The sequence below is a fragment of the Micropterus dolomieu genome, linkage group LG01 (genome assembly GCF_021292245.1).
Source record: "Micropterus dolomieu isolate WLL.071019.BEF.003 ecotype Adirondacks linkage group LG01, ASM2129224v1, whole genome shotgun sequence".
In the NCBI taxonomy this organism is placed as follows: domain Eukaryota; kingdom Metazoa; phylum Chordata; class Actinopteri; order Centrarchiformes; family Centrarchidae; genus Micropterus; species Micropterus dolomieu.
This window is the reverse complement of record NC_060150.1, coordinates 32,406,623-32,422,576: the sequence shown is the minus strand read 5'-3', so window position 1 is coordinate 32,422,576 and position 15,954 is coordinate 32,406,623. Positions and strand designations below refer to the sequence as shown.

Below are 15,954 nucleotides of genomic sequence, written 5' to 3'. Positions count from 1 at the left end.
TATATGTGTATACACACACACACACACACACACACAAACACTCACAGAACTGTCACAGTGCCATAGGGCATACTAAACCTGTCAGCATTTAAACCTGCTGGCTTGTACTCTGGCTTGCCAAGTGAAATTAGTCTCACATAATATGCCAGCCTCTTTATTGAAAACAACAAACACCTACTTTAGTTATACTATATAAATATATTGTTTTAAACACAAGCATAATCTTTTCACTTGGTACAAAAAATATGTGTATTTGTTAGTTAGGCGTTTTAGCCACTCTTCCCGCAGTGCAGATATTACGGATGTGATCGTGCGTACAGCAGGTAAAAGCAGTTATATATCAGGTAAAATAACCAGCAAGGAGAAAAAAAAAAGGAGAACAACCATATGGTACAGAAACTTCCAATTCTTCAGCATGGAGCAAATTAAAAGTCTAAGTGCATAAAATAAGTTAATTGCAACTTAACTTGACTTACATACAGTGTATCTGTAAACAAATGAGATTGATTGCACTCTTTTGGGCAATCATGAAAATGTGACGGGCTGATGAATAAACCTGTTTGTCTTCTGTGTGGCCGGAGTGTCTGCAAAATTACGTTGATGTGACAGTGTGTCTGTATGTGTTTAATAAGAAGGTCCATGTTATTACTTTTTTTTTCCTTTCACATGTGTGTGTGCGTGTGTGTGTGTGTGTGCCTATGTGTGTGTGTGGTTCAACATGATAATTTGTCAGTTTATGTTGTGAGGGGGCTAAACAGATAAGCAATCCACAGCTCAATCCTTCATCCCGCTCTGATTATAAATCAGCTGGAGCTCTCAAAAGCAATCAGCAAGAGCAATCTGCAGCCAGCACAGACACCTTATCAATCAGAGGGGACCATCACACTGTCACACACGCGCACATAAACTAAAGTAATACACACTCACATATTCGCACGGTCCTGCACCCTCAACCACATACACACAACCGTAAACACAAAGACAGGTATGCCGCAATTGTAATTCTACATCCCCACCCTGCAGCCTCTTCCCTCCTTCAAAACTTCCTTCCCTTTTCTAATTCTTTTTTTTTGTCTTGTGAAACAGGATCACAGAGTCGCAACGAGAGTTTCATCCAGCTAGCTGCCTGGCGGCCACGGAACTGTGCAGAGCGAGACACATCACTCCTAATTACAGTCTGATATTAATAACAGAGAAAAATATTAATCTTGGAGGTAAACACTAAGCCGCTTAAAGGAAAATTGCAAATAAATCAGATTATCTTATAGGAATATCCTCCGAATGGGCCGAGGGGGTAATGAGAAACCTGGGCCCAACCTCTCTCTCTATCTCTCTCTACATCCTTCTCTTTCTCGCTCTCTCTCTGTCATTTCCCACTCCCCTTTCTCCTGCGGGATTGAAAAAGGTGTGACTGTGTGTACGTGGTCTGGGTGTGTGTTTGTGAGCACATCTGTGTATTTATAAAACTGCAATGCGACCCTACCACCACCACTAGCATCACCTCCCTCATTCTCTCTCTCTCTCTCTGCTGCTGTATTCATTTTTCACCTCCAATTTTATTTTTTCATCAGTCGGGGGGCGCCGCCGAGCAGATTCAATTAGGTTCTATGATTGGGCCGCTGGCATTCAGCGGGGTCATGGAAAGGTTAAAGAATTCAGTGGCACAAACATGATTATGGCTCTGTAGCATTTGATCAGAAGTAAGGTTTGTCACGGCAAAGTGGAGCCCCCTCTGTTTCTTGCACTGGGACCACCGGCTCGACCTGAGTGTGATGTGAGAGTTGTTCCACGTCTTGGTTTAGTTGATTCTTCCATGGCATGGTAATTACATGCTGAAGATGCTGGATATACAGCAGGCATGGAGATACACAGAGCTGTGCATGTGCATGTGTGTGCACAGGTGTGGCAAGCTGCTACACCGGCGAGCATGAAAACACAAAATACATATGAACAGAAACATTCATTTTCTCTCTCTCTCTCTCTCTCTCTCTCTCTCTCACACACACACACACAAACACACACACATACACACACACTCGGAGAGAAGCAGAGTAATAAAGCCCACCCTTGCAGTGAAATTAAAGCTAGTCAATGACACTGCGTGCTGAGTACGCACTAAATCATTTTTATACCCAGATGGAACAGCCAACATAATACCAGCTCTGCACATGTATCCAATATCACCTGGAGACTATGAAAAAACTAACAAAAAACCCCAACAACTAATCAAATATCATATTGGATGTGTCAGATCCATGTCAGAACAAGAGATTAATACTAAATATAGGAAATATGGTACAATAACAGTGTGAGATCTTTTTATATTCAAAATGACCAGGCTGAGAGCACATTATGAGATATTGGATTGATAAACAGGCTGGGATGGTGTTGTTCAGTGAGTATAATAGAACAATAACATTGCTCCTGGGTTAGCAAAGATTGCATTATGATTTTAATGTGTTTTACAGACACAAGCCCTTCACTGAGAGGAAATTATGTCAATAAATAAACAGCCTCGCATTTTAAAACAAAGGGAATCATAGTCACTGAAAAAAAATGTGCACATAGAGAATGGTATTATTATCAAATGCACACACGCACACATCATCATGACACATTGTGAGCTCAGAAAGATAAGGTTCTGTCTGACTTCTTTTTAAACAAATCAGACATATTTATACTTATACTATACATATTATCATTGCTAAATGTTGGTATTATTAGACTAATCTCTGGAAGTTAAATACTGAAAAATAGAATATAACAATAGTACATAAGTTTAAAGTACACAAGACTTAGGCAGCTGATGTGTGAAATCTTTGATGGTCAGCATCTCAGCGCTACACTCCACCAAGGTTACAATGTACACATATCCATGCGTATTTGCGCACACACATTCCTTTCCACTCGCACCTGAATTTTTTGTGGATTCATTTTGACAGCGCATGTCAATCATCTCATTTCGGGAGTGCCTGTCAATCATCTCCTTCAAATCACCAGAAGCTATAGCCATCAGGGAGCGTTCCCATCTGCCACTATCTGCCACACAGGTATGGAACACCAGCTAGACGTAACCATTCAATAGAGCTGTTTGGTACTCCAGTCCCTTGCTACGGCCTAATTGCCAGTGTAACACTCAAATATGTCCTACACTTCCCAGTTTTTGTGAACCACCCACCCCCCACCAAGTAACCCCCATTCCATACTCAAGATGGGTATTTACATGCCCCACACCGCGGAGAGCAAACAAGCTCATTTAAAAGTTCACATGCTAATGTGTGACATTTAATCCAAACTTTACACGGGGAAAAGGACACGCAACAATAGATTTTGATTCCTTTCTTGTCCGTGAATCTCATCATCTTTCGCCTTCCATATTTATGAGTTGAAAGGCGGGACACCTTAGTGGGGAGTGAGGGGAATGGACAGGGAGTTTACTATTTGAAAATTAGGCTGTTGGTGATATTTGCACTCCAGAGTCCCCCTCTTTGTTGATATTGTTGAAATTAGTCAATTGTATTCATGTTTGAAGCCGCATGGCAGAAATCCACTAAATAGTTATTAAGAATCCCACTTCTCATGTATGTTGTATTTAATGATTATGATTTGATCAATTTATCATTAACTTTATATGTCTGCAGGCATCTCATGTTTAGTCTAGATTAGTGTCAGTTTCACCAGCTGAAATGACAACTGTCTGCAAAATCAGCTGTGGCTAATTAATGTAGTTAATTCCATGAGTTGGCCAAACTGCAAAATGAAACTCTTCGCAGCTGTGTGGTAAATATACTCTGAAAGGCAGTGTCTGCACGCTCAGCCAAAGACAATTTCCTAGAGATACAGCACTCTGTATCATTTTGATATTTCAGAAGAGTGGAAAGAATGGAAAGTGGAAAAACCAAAAGGTCTGCCAAAAGGGGCTGCGGTTGGGAGGGGTAGGTTCTATGTGCGAGTGCTTGTGTGTATTTGTCTCCGGCTGACTGGCTGACACATTCAGCCACATGCATATTATATTCCCATGTAGATGCATGTTTAATAAAATTATAATTTGTAGGTGTTGAGTATCAGGAGTAATTTTTTTTTTAAATTTCCCCTCTTGGCTCACTTCCATGATCACTTGGAGAAGGTTTTCCTGTTGTATATTTTTTACTTTATTATGTATTTCCCCCTTGGATGTGGTCTAAGCAAGAAGATCAGATCAAACTACACTGACCCATGAGTCAGATGAGTCCAGATGAGGCCAGATGATGAATTTCCATTGCTTTTACATTTTTTGTTTCGGGCTGTGGAGTCAGATTCCAGGCTAAGAATGAGAGGGAAACCACAGCTAAATGAATGTGAGGACAACAGTGACACACATGAATGCAGTGAAGGGTTTTTTTCTCACATTTTCCGTACCTCAGAGAGACGCATCTTCTCCTTCTGGTGAAACTCTGACAGCTCCTTGTTCTGTTGCTTCACCTGCTTTTCTCTCTCTCTCTCTCTTACCCACACATACACACACTTACATGCACCCACACAGATCGACCAGGACAGGCCAGGGATGAGCACACCCCATCTGATCTGTGGCCCGTTCATTCATTAGACCCATGCTCTCCCCTATTGATTTCAGCTTAAATAATGAGAAAGCTTATCCAAAAATCTTTAGCATTTGGGCTCCAACTTAAGGGAATCGATGGGGCCATTTCCCATTTTGAACAGCACATACGCAGGGGTTTTATGTACGGTGAACGGGACAAATCCCGATGCTGATAAATCAATAGGTCTTTTTGTCGATGGACAGGCATGCTTTCACACACACATACATACATACATGGACACACATGGCTGATAAATGGAATTTTTGAGGCAATTAAAGTGAGCTGTAAACATATGAAGGCCAATCAATTGGTCAGTGAGGTCTATTATCAAGGCTTTAACACTGATTTAGAAGGGGCTTTAAGGAGCGAGCAGCTTTAAGTGTGCCACAGTCGCTTATGCAGATCAGCAGCAGCTAGAGACCTGCACAGATTAGTGCTGCACTGTGCTAAGCTGCTCATACAACAAGATAGTATACATGTCACCACTACAGAGCCTCAGAACTGCTGCTTGCAGGGTATAACGGGGGCATTTTTAAAAATTGTTAATGAAATGGAACTTTAAAAGCCCATTTGTTCATTGTCTTAAGTTCAAAAGTCCAATTATTTAACCAAGCTTAATATAGAAAAAAAACTTTAGCCAATATTGTAGCAATAACTGTAGGTGCTTATCAAATCTTTGCAAACAAGCAATGTTGTCAGGCATGGTGCCAATAACTCCCACTTAGCCATAGGCATTGTTGAAGAATTGTATGATATATTCTCTCCATAACTCATAAAAAAATAGCAGTTTGCATTTAGGTGAAACAAGGAGAGAGGAGGGAAGGAGCTGTGTTGTGGACAATTCTATTTTAGCAGGCGTAGACAAGCTTGTTAGGAGGAAAACGAATACATCACTGCTGTCCACCCTCCAGGCCTCCCCCCACTGCTTCCACTTTGCTAAAGGTGAGACACATGCGTTAGCAAAGCTAACCTACAGACAACATTTCCCTGAGGTAATTGGTTCCGCATTAATATTCATTTGATTCTGTATTCAGCGGCTATGACAAGCCTCTCTGCTTTGATGCTGTGTGCCTAGGTCCCCTAGTCCACCACACAATGTTAACCCCACTTTTTCCTGCCATCTGAAACACTACAGTGATATAAAGCCAAACTAAAACCCTTCTCGCCTCTTAGTGTGTTACTTTTACCTCGGGTTTCTCTCATTTTGACTTGCACAAAACGCGCCCTGTTCTTTCATCCCACTGTTTCAGTCGGTTTGATCTGGTGCGTGTGCATGTGTGTTGCTGAGGCATGACATTTCAATTGTGCGTTCAATCAAACTGGCAGAGAGGCAGTAAGGAAGGTTGGGGAGTGATGAGGGGTGCGGGGGTGTTCTGAGGGTTGCAGACCAACCGTTACCATGGTGAACCACTTCTGTCAAAACCACCAAGGTCACAACTGCTGACCTGCAGTGTTATGGGACTTCTGAATAGCATACTGTATATGGACATGATGATATCTCTCTTTCTTTCTTTGTTCTTTTCCTTTTTTTCTTTACGTACTTTCCCCCTTTTTTCTGTTTTGCTTTTCTCCATTGTTCTTCTTTCTGTCTTTTATCTACTCATCTTTGTTTATCTCTCGTCTTCTGTTTGTCTTTCTCTCTGTGTATAACTGCATTTCCTTCATTTGGCCTTTCACTCGTTTGTTCATATTTAAGACTGACTAATTGTACCATTATGAGACCTGTGGTGTTGCTGAATCCATTATGCATGGCCAGTACTGGCAGTGGGTCTGAACACAGCCTGTTTTGAGTCATTATTATTCAGTTTGCTAACACACAGCCATTGTGCTTGTGTGGGGTTAGGGGAGATGGTATGATAAAATATTGAGGGCGAGCAAGGCAGCTGCAGATGCTAGCTGTCATGTGTGAGCGAATGAATGTTATGACAAGCATGTTTAAACATTCATGCGGGGAGGAGAGTTTAGGAGGGCTTTTCATTAACACCAATATGTCTTCGTCTCCCTGGTGCAGGCACTGCTGGTGTAAGCATGACAACAACAGGGAGGAGAGGAATTAACATCTTGAGAAGAAACTGTCACAGACACACGCATAAAGAGAGGTATAAAACCCTCGATCCTGTGCATGAGCACACAACAACGTACACATTTTACATTGGCAGAGTACTCTTCAATACCTCTCATCTAACGTGAAAAGTACTGAAATTGACACATTCAAACTCTAACAGATGGCAAAACAACTTTCCCTTGTTTACCAGAACAACTATCTGAAAGTGTAACATCGTGTTCTGAGCTGATCAAATAGCTCACAGTAGAACTGAGCAACACATTCAAATAGGAAGAAACAGGAGTGCAATGGGTTCTCACATCAACCACAAAAATGACACAATAGAAATAATTTTTCAAAGGAAGAATATGGATGTGGGAGGTTTCTAGGCCAAACTTATATCACCCACTACATTGTGAGGTTGTCAGGAGACTTGACCTGGTAGCAACAGCGCAATTTCTTGACAGTTCCTGGAAACTGGAGAGAAGAAACCCTATTTGCGGCATTTGTTGGGTGCAAAGCAATGGCCAGTCTGTTTATATAACCTTGACTAAGCTAGATGAAGAGACACTTTCACGGGTAGGGGGTTGAAATAACAAAGCTGTAGGGTGAACACTGTCTCATGCTCATTTCTTACCTAAGTCCTATCAACATGTCCGTGGCACATGGCCACATCAATAATTTGTTTCTGTGGCATGTTATTATGGAAGAGGCATACACATGTTAGCTCACTAAAATGCCATCAAATGGAGTGCAAAATCAATACCTATGGTGATGATCTCATGAAGTCAAATCAAGGAATAGGAAAAAAGAGGAGCGTCAAGTATTCTCAACATAAGTAGCTTTGACGTGCAAAATGTGTTTGCATAACATGAGCTTTAGATAATGTCATAAAGGCTTTAAATGCAGCACGGTGCATTAAAATATGCACAGTCATCTGTTTTAGCTACACCTTGATGCAAACATTTTGATTTAATCTAGTTTTCACTGGTCAAGCAATTCCATTTTGATATTCAAATTTGGTGTGTATGTGTGTGTGCGTGCCAGTGCATGTTCGTGCAAGACTGATCTAATCAGTCTTAAATCAGCTAATAAGCCAAGGACACAGAGGAGATGACTCAGCTGATGTGAGCATAAGCTAATATTAGCATCGCACCCCCATTCAAGACCTGTACTTCACACAGTAGCATCCGGTGTTTGGTCTACCCCATTACAAAAGTGCAGGCTTTGAACATTAAGCCCTGCAGTTTAGCACACCACAGTGAATTCCATTAGCACATTAGCAAAGGTGCCATGACCTAATGCTAATGTTGGGTGCAGCATTTAATACAATTCTCTCTTTTTTTTTAAAAACACCTTAAGTCAATTTTGAGGGTTGCCCTTAAACTGTTCTAAAAAAGAAAACCAAGGGCAATCAAAGGACATGGAAGGAAAAAAAAGACAGACAGACATGGAGACAGATTTACAAACAGACTTATACAGTAGCATGCAGCTGACAGGTGGTTGTAATTCCAACTAATTCTGACACTGTCTTTTAATTGAAGCTCTCACACAGTCTGCTGTACAAAGCAAACCAGAGCACATGAGCACTACTCTGTCAAAACTAATTTTCATCTACACAACTCCACATGATAAACTGCATAGCTAAATGTTGCAAACACAGGGAAACATGCGCATCCCACAGAGGCAAACACACACGTACATGAATACTCAATACATACAAACATACACACAGAAACTTAAACTGACTATTAATTAAAAGCCAGAGCATGAACACTACTCGGGATAGGCGGCTTGCAACACCACAAATATGGGAAGACTTCCTGTAAGACATAAATCTGTTGTGTTCTCTCTCTCTTTCTCTCATGGGCACAACAAAGACAGTCTTGTCTGGGTGTCCCCCTCCCTTCTCTCTCCTCTCCATTCATTAGAAGCACAAGAAGCTGTGGTCAGGTTCAAAGAAAATCTACATTCTCTGTCTCTTTCAGTCACTCCCTGTGTCTTTTTACTTTCTGGTGTGCGCTCGCTTTTACTCATTTTCTCCCTCTTTCCCTCTCTCCGAGTCTCTCTCCCTCTCCTCTCTAAACACTGTCTCTTCCACATGGCCCGGATAATGAGTGGAGAAGCTAAACGAGAGGAAACACTGCTCACTATTAAGATGGGGACGCTGACTGAAGGTTTTAAATAAACGGAGAGAACTTGAGGCCAAATTGTATTTCCAAGGACATAAACTAATGGAACAGGCAGACATTCTCTGAACAAATACACACTCTGTTTAAACTACCATAATAGTTGTAAAAATATACATGTCCATGTGGATCCAACTGAGAGACGGACTGGCAGAGGGCAGACAGAAATACATATAAATGCATATATCATCACATATGTATGTAGAAAAACACATGAATTCAATAACACTTCTTTCCTTGGTGTGGAAAAGCATATTACCTTGCATTCAAAAGCAGAACAATAAGGACATGAAAAAACATAAATGCTTGTCTATGTTACTGAAAACTAATTAGGCAAATGTGTTTTCTTAAGTGTCTCCAATGTGCTCTCAGGCATTTAAATCCACACCCACATATAAACACAAAGAGGAGCTCTCTATGAGGTTAATTGGGTTATCTAGGCTGATTAGCATAACGAATTAGGATGCTTGTTAACAGATAAGTATTATTTATTCAATTAGTGCTCTGTGTGTATGTATGAAGCTGTGCATGTGTATAGATCCCCTTCATCCCTGGCACAAGTTCAAATGAAAATGAAGCAAAGCTAAGCAGGCATGAAGTGAGACCTGTGGGTGTATGTGTGTGTGTGTGTGTGTATGTTCACTTCACAGATGCTCACATCAGGTGCCAGACACCCCCACCCCCCTACTCCCTCCACACACACGAAACCATACACCAAGCTTGTTGGGCTGTAGCTCTTAAATCCCTAATCATCATCATTAGGCTACTGTTTAGCATAATTAGTATTGTTAACTAGATGAGCTGAGTCGAGCCAGGCTGTGCCAGTCACAGCAAGTGACATATGTCACCCTCCTGGCACCTTTCCAGGCTGGTGAAGAGGCTACTTGTCCCCATCAGGTGGGTTTATGGCACATTTGCATGTTTTCACTGATTGCTGATGGATAATGTAGCAGCTGATGCTCGCAGTGCATTCTGACGCAGTGGGTAAAAAAATGTCTAAAGGAAAGTGATTTTTTTTTTTAGGAAGGTAAACAGCTTGTAAAAGTGACACAGCGCTCGCAGTTATATCAGTTAATGGAACAATACTGAGCTCATTTCACCAATTTATCCATTCATGTTTGCAAATGCAGATGCTGCCTTTTGTTTGTGATGCTTAACATGAGCTTCAAGCCGACAGTAAACACGAAAAAAGCAAATCAACAACACTCCTCTAGTCTTCAGCTCACAAGTGAAAACTCACAAACATACTCCAACACTCACAAATAACCAGAGAGGGAAAATGAAAGAGAGAGAAAGAGAGCGGGAGCGCTACATTTACTGAAATTAAACATTTTCTCATCAGCCTGAGGGTGCAGCAGGCCCACTGATGTATTATTCATCCCCACTTCACAAAGGAACATTAATCAATTATGAAGATATGAGGATCTTAAAGTATAGAGGAGAGACGAAGAGCGGCCCGTTCGTATTAATATGCGGTCGCAATTGCGCACCCCAACCCCCCCACCACCCTCTTGCTTCTCAAATCAATATTTTGCAGATTAATTTGGAGCGGTTGTGGCGAGATGGCAGGATGTAAGGGGAGGGTGGGGGGCGGGGGTGTCTTAGGTCTGAATTAAGGTGAAGTGTTTTGTTGTTGTTTTTTCTACAAGTCTGTATAAGTGCGCGTACATGCATGCGTGTAAATATCATGTCTGTAAGTAAACATAGTTACGTCAATTAAGAAAGCTTCATCGCACTACAAGTTGACGCACTAATTTAAGGCCCTAAAGACAAAACGGAATGTAAATATTCAAGTTCAAAAGAGGAGAGACTATTTTAAAAATGTAAATTAAATTATTAATTGAATGTTGATGAGTCAACTATTGAGTGTGATATTTTGACAGCTTCCCTTGGTTATACAAATTGTTGCTGTGCAGGTACTTATCCCAACTATTTTTCAAAAAAAGGCATTGTTTCATACACGAGAATTAAAATGAGGGAACACAATAAAGAGAATCAATTTTCTTATTTGCAGCCAAGTTTACACATTATTGTTGAGTAGCCTGGTTAGATACAATAGATCTACTTAGTACATTAATATACTCACCTCAGAATTCAAAATAGCTGCCTTCTCAGCCCACTTTTTAATGGCTTGAGCATGGGCCTTTCTCTCCTTCTCAATCTCCCTCTTCGCATCCTCCACTTTCTTCACCCACTCCTCCTCTCTCTTTTGTCTCTCCTGCCCTCTCCTCTCCTCTGCTTTTAGACAATCCTTTTCATATTTCAGCCTCCGTTCGTCTTCTCTTTGCCTCCATTCCTCCTCTTTTCTCTTCAGCTCCTCCTGAAGCTCCCTCGCCCTCACGCTCAGCTTGGAGAGCTAAAGTCAGGCAGAAAAAAGGAGAAATGTGCAGACAGTCACATCTCTGCACTCTGTAAGACAAAGGAGGTAGCAGCCACTTAATCTAAAAACTAATCTGAAACACCAAGAGGCCCATTGCAAGGCAGCATCCTGTAAAACAGCGACGGAGAAAGGAGGTAAAAAAAAAAAGAAGACATTTGAAGTGACTGATTGACAGCAAGTAAGTGCATTTACGTTTACATTATCAGCTGTTTTTAATGTGCATGTGTAAGTACACGTGTGCAAATAGGAATCCCAACTCATCAGTGGTGGAAAGTAAATTTACTTAATAATTGTACTTTACTTGTATATTTTCATTTTATGCTACTTTACACTTCTACTCCACTTTCCAGATGGAAATGTTGAACTTTTTACTCCACTGCATTCATTTGACAGGTGTAGTCACTAATTATTTTTTTTCATTTCATTAACTTCTCTTCTTCTCTTTATTTCTCTTCATCTCTCAATTGTTCTGATTTATCTTGTCACCCTTTGAAGGGGTCTACTGGAAACTACTTGTCTAAACTACCTAACTGTATATAACTAGACCCACCAACAATAAAACATCAACAATAAAATGCTGCTTACACAGTGATGAATCAGTTTTATCTAATAAAGTCATACATAATAATGAATAGGTCATGTGGGACATTTTACTGCAGATTAAATACTTTTATTTTGGATACTCAAAGTATATATTGATGACAATATGCATTTTACACAGTATTTTTACATAGTTGTATTGGTACATTTACATGAGCAAAAGATCTGAAATCTCTTTCCGCCGCTGCAACTCATGCACATGAGTCTCTGCCCACCTGAGCATGTGCGCCGGCCCCCTCTTGTTGCAGCAGCTGAACGTTAGCTCGCAGTTTTGTGATGCAGATGTCTTTCTCAGCAATCTCCTTAATGTTGTCTTTCTGGATCCGCTGCAGACAGGAGAGCTCACTCTGCAGGTGCGCCAGCCTCTCACTGCTTCCCAGCGCCTGCAGTGCAGTCTGGCCCACGAAGGAGTTAAATCATTAAAGAGTCTCTCAAAGGGAGAAAGTTGTTTTTAGTATGTGACTAATTATCTTCACGCTGTGTTTCAAAAATGTTAATTACTTCTTCACAAATGTCATGCAGTAATATTAATCTATTTTTATCTGTGTTTTTTTTTTAAATAGAGCTCTTTGTAATTAAGGAAGATTGCCATCTACCATAAGTATAATTTATTAAAATGTTTATATTTATTCCTCTTCAAGTAAAACTGCAACTCTTGACGAAAACATGAACCTGAACCACTATAAAAGAATGATGTGATATGGATTATGCAAAAGAAACAGTGCAACAATTAGTCATTCAGATATTATCACCGAGGAAAACATTCTACGCTTACAAATTCTAAAGAATTAAATGTGTAATATGCATCGTTTTCATCGTTAAGCGTGTACAGTTTTAATTGGGCCTCATAGGTGTCAGATTCTGATAACTTATTCAGTTCATACAGAACTCACTTATTGCTAACAAACAAAGATGAAATTCTGTGGCAATCATCTTTTCCAGGATGTGTGTGTGTTCGTGTGTGTGTGTGTGTGTGTGTGTGTGTGTGTGTGTGTGTGTGTGTATGTGAGTCCATGCCAGCAGATCTATCCGTGCATCTGCATTACAGGCGTACCAGTTAAACAGAAACATAAGCAGAATGAAAAAAATGGATCCACACTTGTTGAGAATATGATTAACAGAACAAGCTCCAGTTACTCTACTTGTTTCTCTAAGGCTCTGTAATCACACAAACCACTAATTAGCAGCAGTGCAAATGAGTCAACTCACAAGCAGCATAAACAAACAGTAACCAGCCAACACACACATAAACAACCAACAAGCTCGGGTTTACCACAAGCACAAGTGTGTGTGTGTGTGTGTGTATGTGTGTGTGTGTGTGTGTGTGTGTGTGTATGTGTGTATGTGTGCATTTCTGCAAGCCTGTGTTGTGTTTATGTGTGTCTTAACCGTAAGCCACAGAAGACAGTAAAACAGCAGTGGGTATAATTTAGTGACACCCTGTAAGGAGGTGTGGGAAGGCCGTAAAAAACTCTCCCTTTTAATCCTGGCCGGCAACGCCATGTTTGTTACCCAGGGCTCTGAGATATGCTGGTAATTCATCACACACGCCTCGGCTTCCTGTTAAACCTGGCTGCACATGGAGCGCTTCTAGCATAGCTGCCAAACCAATATCGTAAAAAAACAAAAAAAAAACAAGAAAGAACGAAAGAAAGACTTCTCTACCTCTCAGACAGGCTTCTAAACAATAACAAGCACTCTGCAAAAAAATCTCCTTAACAAGTCATTTAATTGTGTCAGTCTTAGAACTGTAAAAAATATTCTGCTAAAATGATAAGATTCAATTTCTTTGTTTACATTGCAGGCTTAATTATTTTAGGAAGCACCTTAAAACCTGTGAGAAGACCTTGAAATAATGGAAGTCACGCCAAATACCTGTAGGCGTACACTATATACTGTATTCAATAAAAATTAGAACATTTCAAACAATGTAGGTATTTAACCAATAGGCAGATGTGTTCACAAAAAGCTTTAAAGGCTGGACAGATATATGTTGATGACATTTTCATGGTGTGATCCTGTAGTGTATGCTTCGTTACTTAGCTTAAATCAGGACAATTTGATTACCTTTTGCTTTTGCTGGAAATTCTCTCCAAGCTCCCTCTCCAGATCAGAGATGACCATGTCCTTGGTTTGCAACTGGATTTTCAGATCTTCTAACTCTGATGCTATCTGGACCAAGGAAGCGGCACTACAGCAGAAAGACAGTGACAAAGAGAGGGAGAGGATGATAGATGACAAAGAAGAATTACAGGGAAAAAAACAGGTGAAAGTAAATCCCAAAAATGTTACACGATCAAGTACTGATATATTCACAAGTACAATTTCCAGTGTATTGAATATGGTAAAACGGTTTGTGATTGAGATTTACAGAGGTGAAAGCCTAATTATCATCATATGATCTGAACACAGTAACATGAATATGGCAATGTACTATTTATCAGTGTTTTCTAAGTCTTTAAATTGGTTTACTTTATTAGAAGAAGAAACACAGAATCACATAATTGACTTTGAATGAACCTTGATAGTTAATTAAGATGTTTAATTAATTTATGTAATGCTTTCTAACTTAGAATAATAAACTTTAAAAACTAACCACTATGTGAACAGCATGCAGTGTGCATGCAATGTAATAGGTGATTCAAAACAAAATAAATATCCTATTCAAAAGCAGCAAAGAGATGCTGAGCACGGTGAAATTTGTGCTAGGTGACAGCAACTGGAGCTGATATATGTCTGTGTGTGAGTGTGTATGTGTGTGTGTTTCCCAGCGGTGAAAATACGTTAACTCTGCCCAGACACCTCTCTGAGTCACCAGTGACAGCTGTCACACACCCAACATGGAAGGAGAAAAAAAGAAGAGGAAAAAAACAGATCACACAGTACTGTGAGATACTCTTCACAAACACACAGGCACGTACACACACACACACACACACACACACACACACACACACAATTTCATATTTACCAGCCTCATGAGATGAGTTATTCTGATGAAACTTTGCGCAGATTAAAAATGTTAAACTCACATTTGATCAAGCGTGTCTACACGTTCACACCAAGCAGGAAAGGAAAGGCAAGATTTGACAAAAGTGACATGTGAGTGGATAGAGAGCGCTGAGAGTTAAATCTTTCACTTCAGGAAAAAAAAACAACTTTTCAGTCAAATGGCGTAAAAGCCACAGAGGAGAGTGTGAAAAAACTGACTTCAGGTTATAGTCTTTTTCTGTCTCTAGAAGAGAATGGGAAAGTGTGTGCGCTGCTGTGCTATCAATTCACTTCCTTTTTTTCATTCCACTCTAACTACAGTGTTCCTTTGTTATGAATTATCACTTTGCTGAACATTTCACTAAGAAAATCTGTTTAAAAAAGAATGTACAAAAACTATGTGTACTCCTAAGAATGCACAGAAGCCTTTAGATGTATATAAATGTGTAGACAAAGACAACCTTTCCCTAAAGATATGCACAAATTTCATTCCCCAACTTTTACAAAGGACAAAACCTTCTACAGTTGCATTATAACATGATTTTTCATATTATTTTAGGGCTTTTTAGATGAGCGGAGAGAGAGGGAAAAGGCTTGGTCTATTTATTAGCATTTTCAAAACTTATTTTCCTGTCAGTCTGGTGGAAAAATACTTAAATCACCTCAAATTTAGGGGAGATTCTTTAGAGACGAATGGTCTAAAATGGGAACAAGTTGAAAATCGAAAGAGGGTTTTGAATGAAAAGCAACTGCAGCCAATTTCATTCCTATTTTCACCTGCACAGTGGGGTGGTGGATTTTAGAGTGCTGTGTGTAAATGCATATTTTTGACTACAGAAAACTGCTGATATAAGGAACATCATTTTGTTTTGGCCAAGTACTCTTTTTAAAGACACAGAAATGCACGCACACCAGGCTAATAACTTAGTCAACAAAGATTAAAAAATTTAAGAAAATAAGCATAGTTTGTATTACTTAATGGTACATAAGGTTCTATTTTCTGGACCATTAATGTATGAAACTGGTTTTTAATACAACAGGTAGAGGTTGTATTTTACACTTCTTTGCTTCTTTTAGGACAATAAATATGAAATGCCATTCAAGCTGGTGCGTGTGTGCATGTATCGGTGTGTGTGTGCATATTAAGTCACGGTTATGCATGTAACAAAT

At 40.0% G+C, this 15,954-nt stretch overlaps 1 protein-coding gene across 1 annotated transcript in view; it reads right to left on the bottom strand.

The window, feature by feature from the left end:
• The window catches only part of LOC123980925 (putative uncharacterized protein MYH16), a 116,323-nt gene that overhangs the window by 75,607 nt on the left and 24,762 nt on the right, over positions 1 to 15,954 (bottom strand). Inside the window, exons 4-6 of the mRNA XM_046065569.1 lie at positions 13,861 to 13,984; positions 12,009 to 12,188; positions 10,900 to 11,169 (exon numbers count right to left, since the gene is read on the bottom strand). Coding sequence (XP_045921525.1) covers positions 10,900 to 11,169; positions 12,009 to 12,188; positions 13,861 to 13,984 — 574 coding nt within the window. The remainder of the gene's footprint in view (positions 1 to 10,899; positions 11,170 to 12,008; positions 12,189 to 13,860; positions 13,985 to 15,954) is intronic.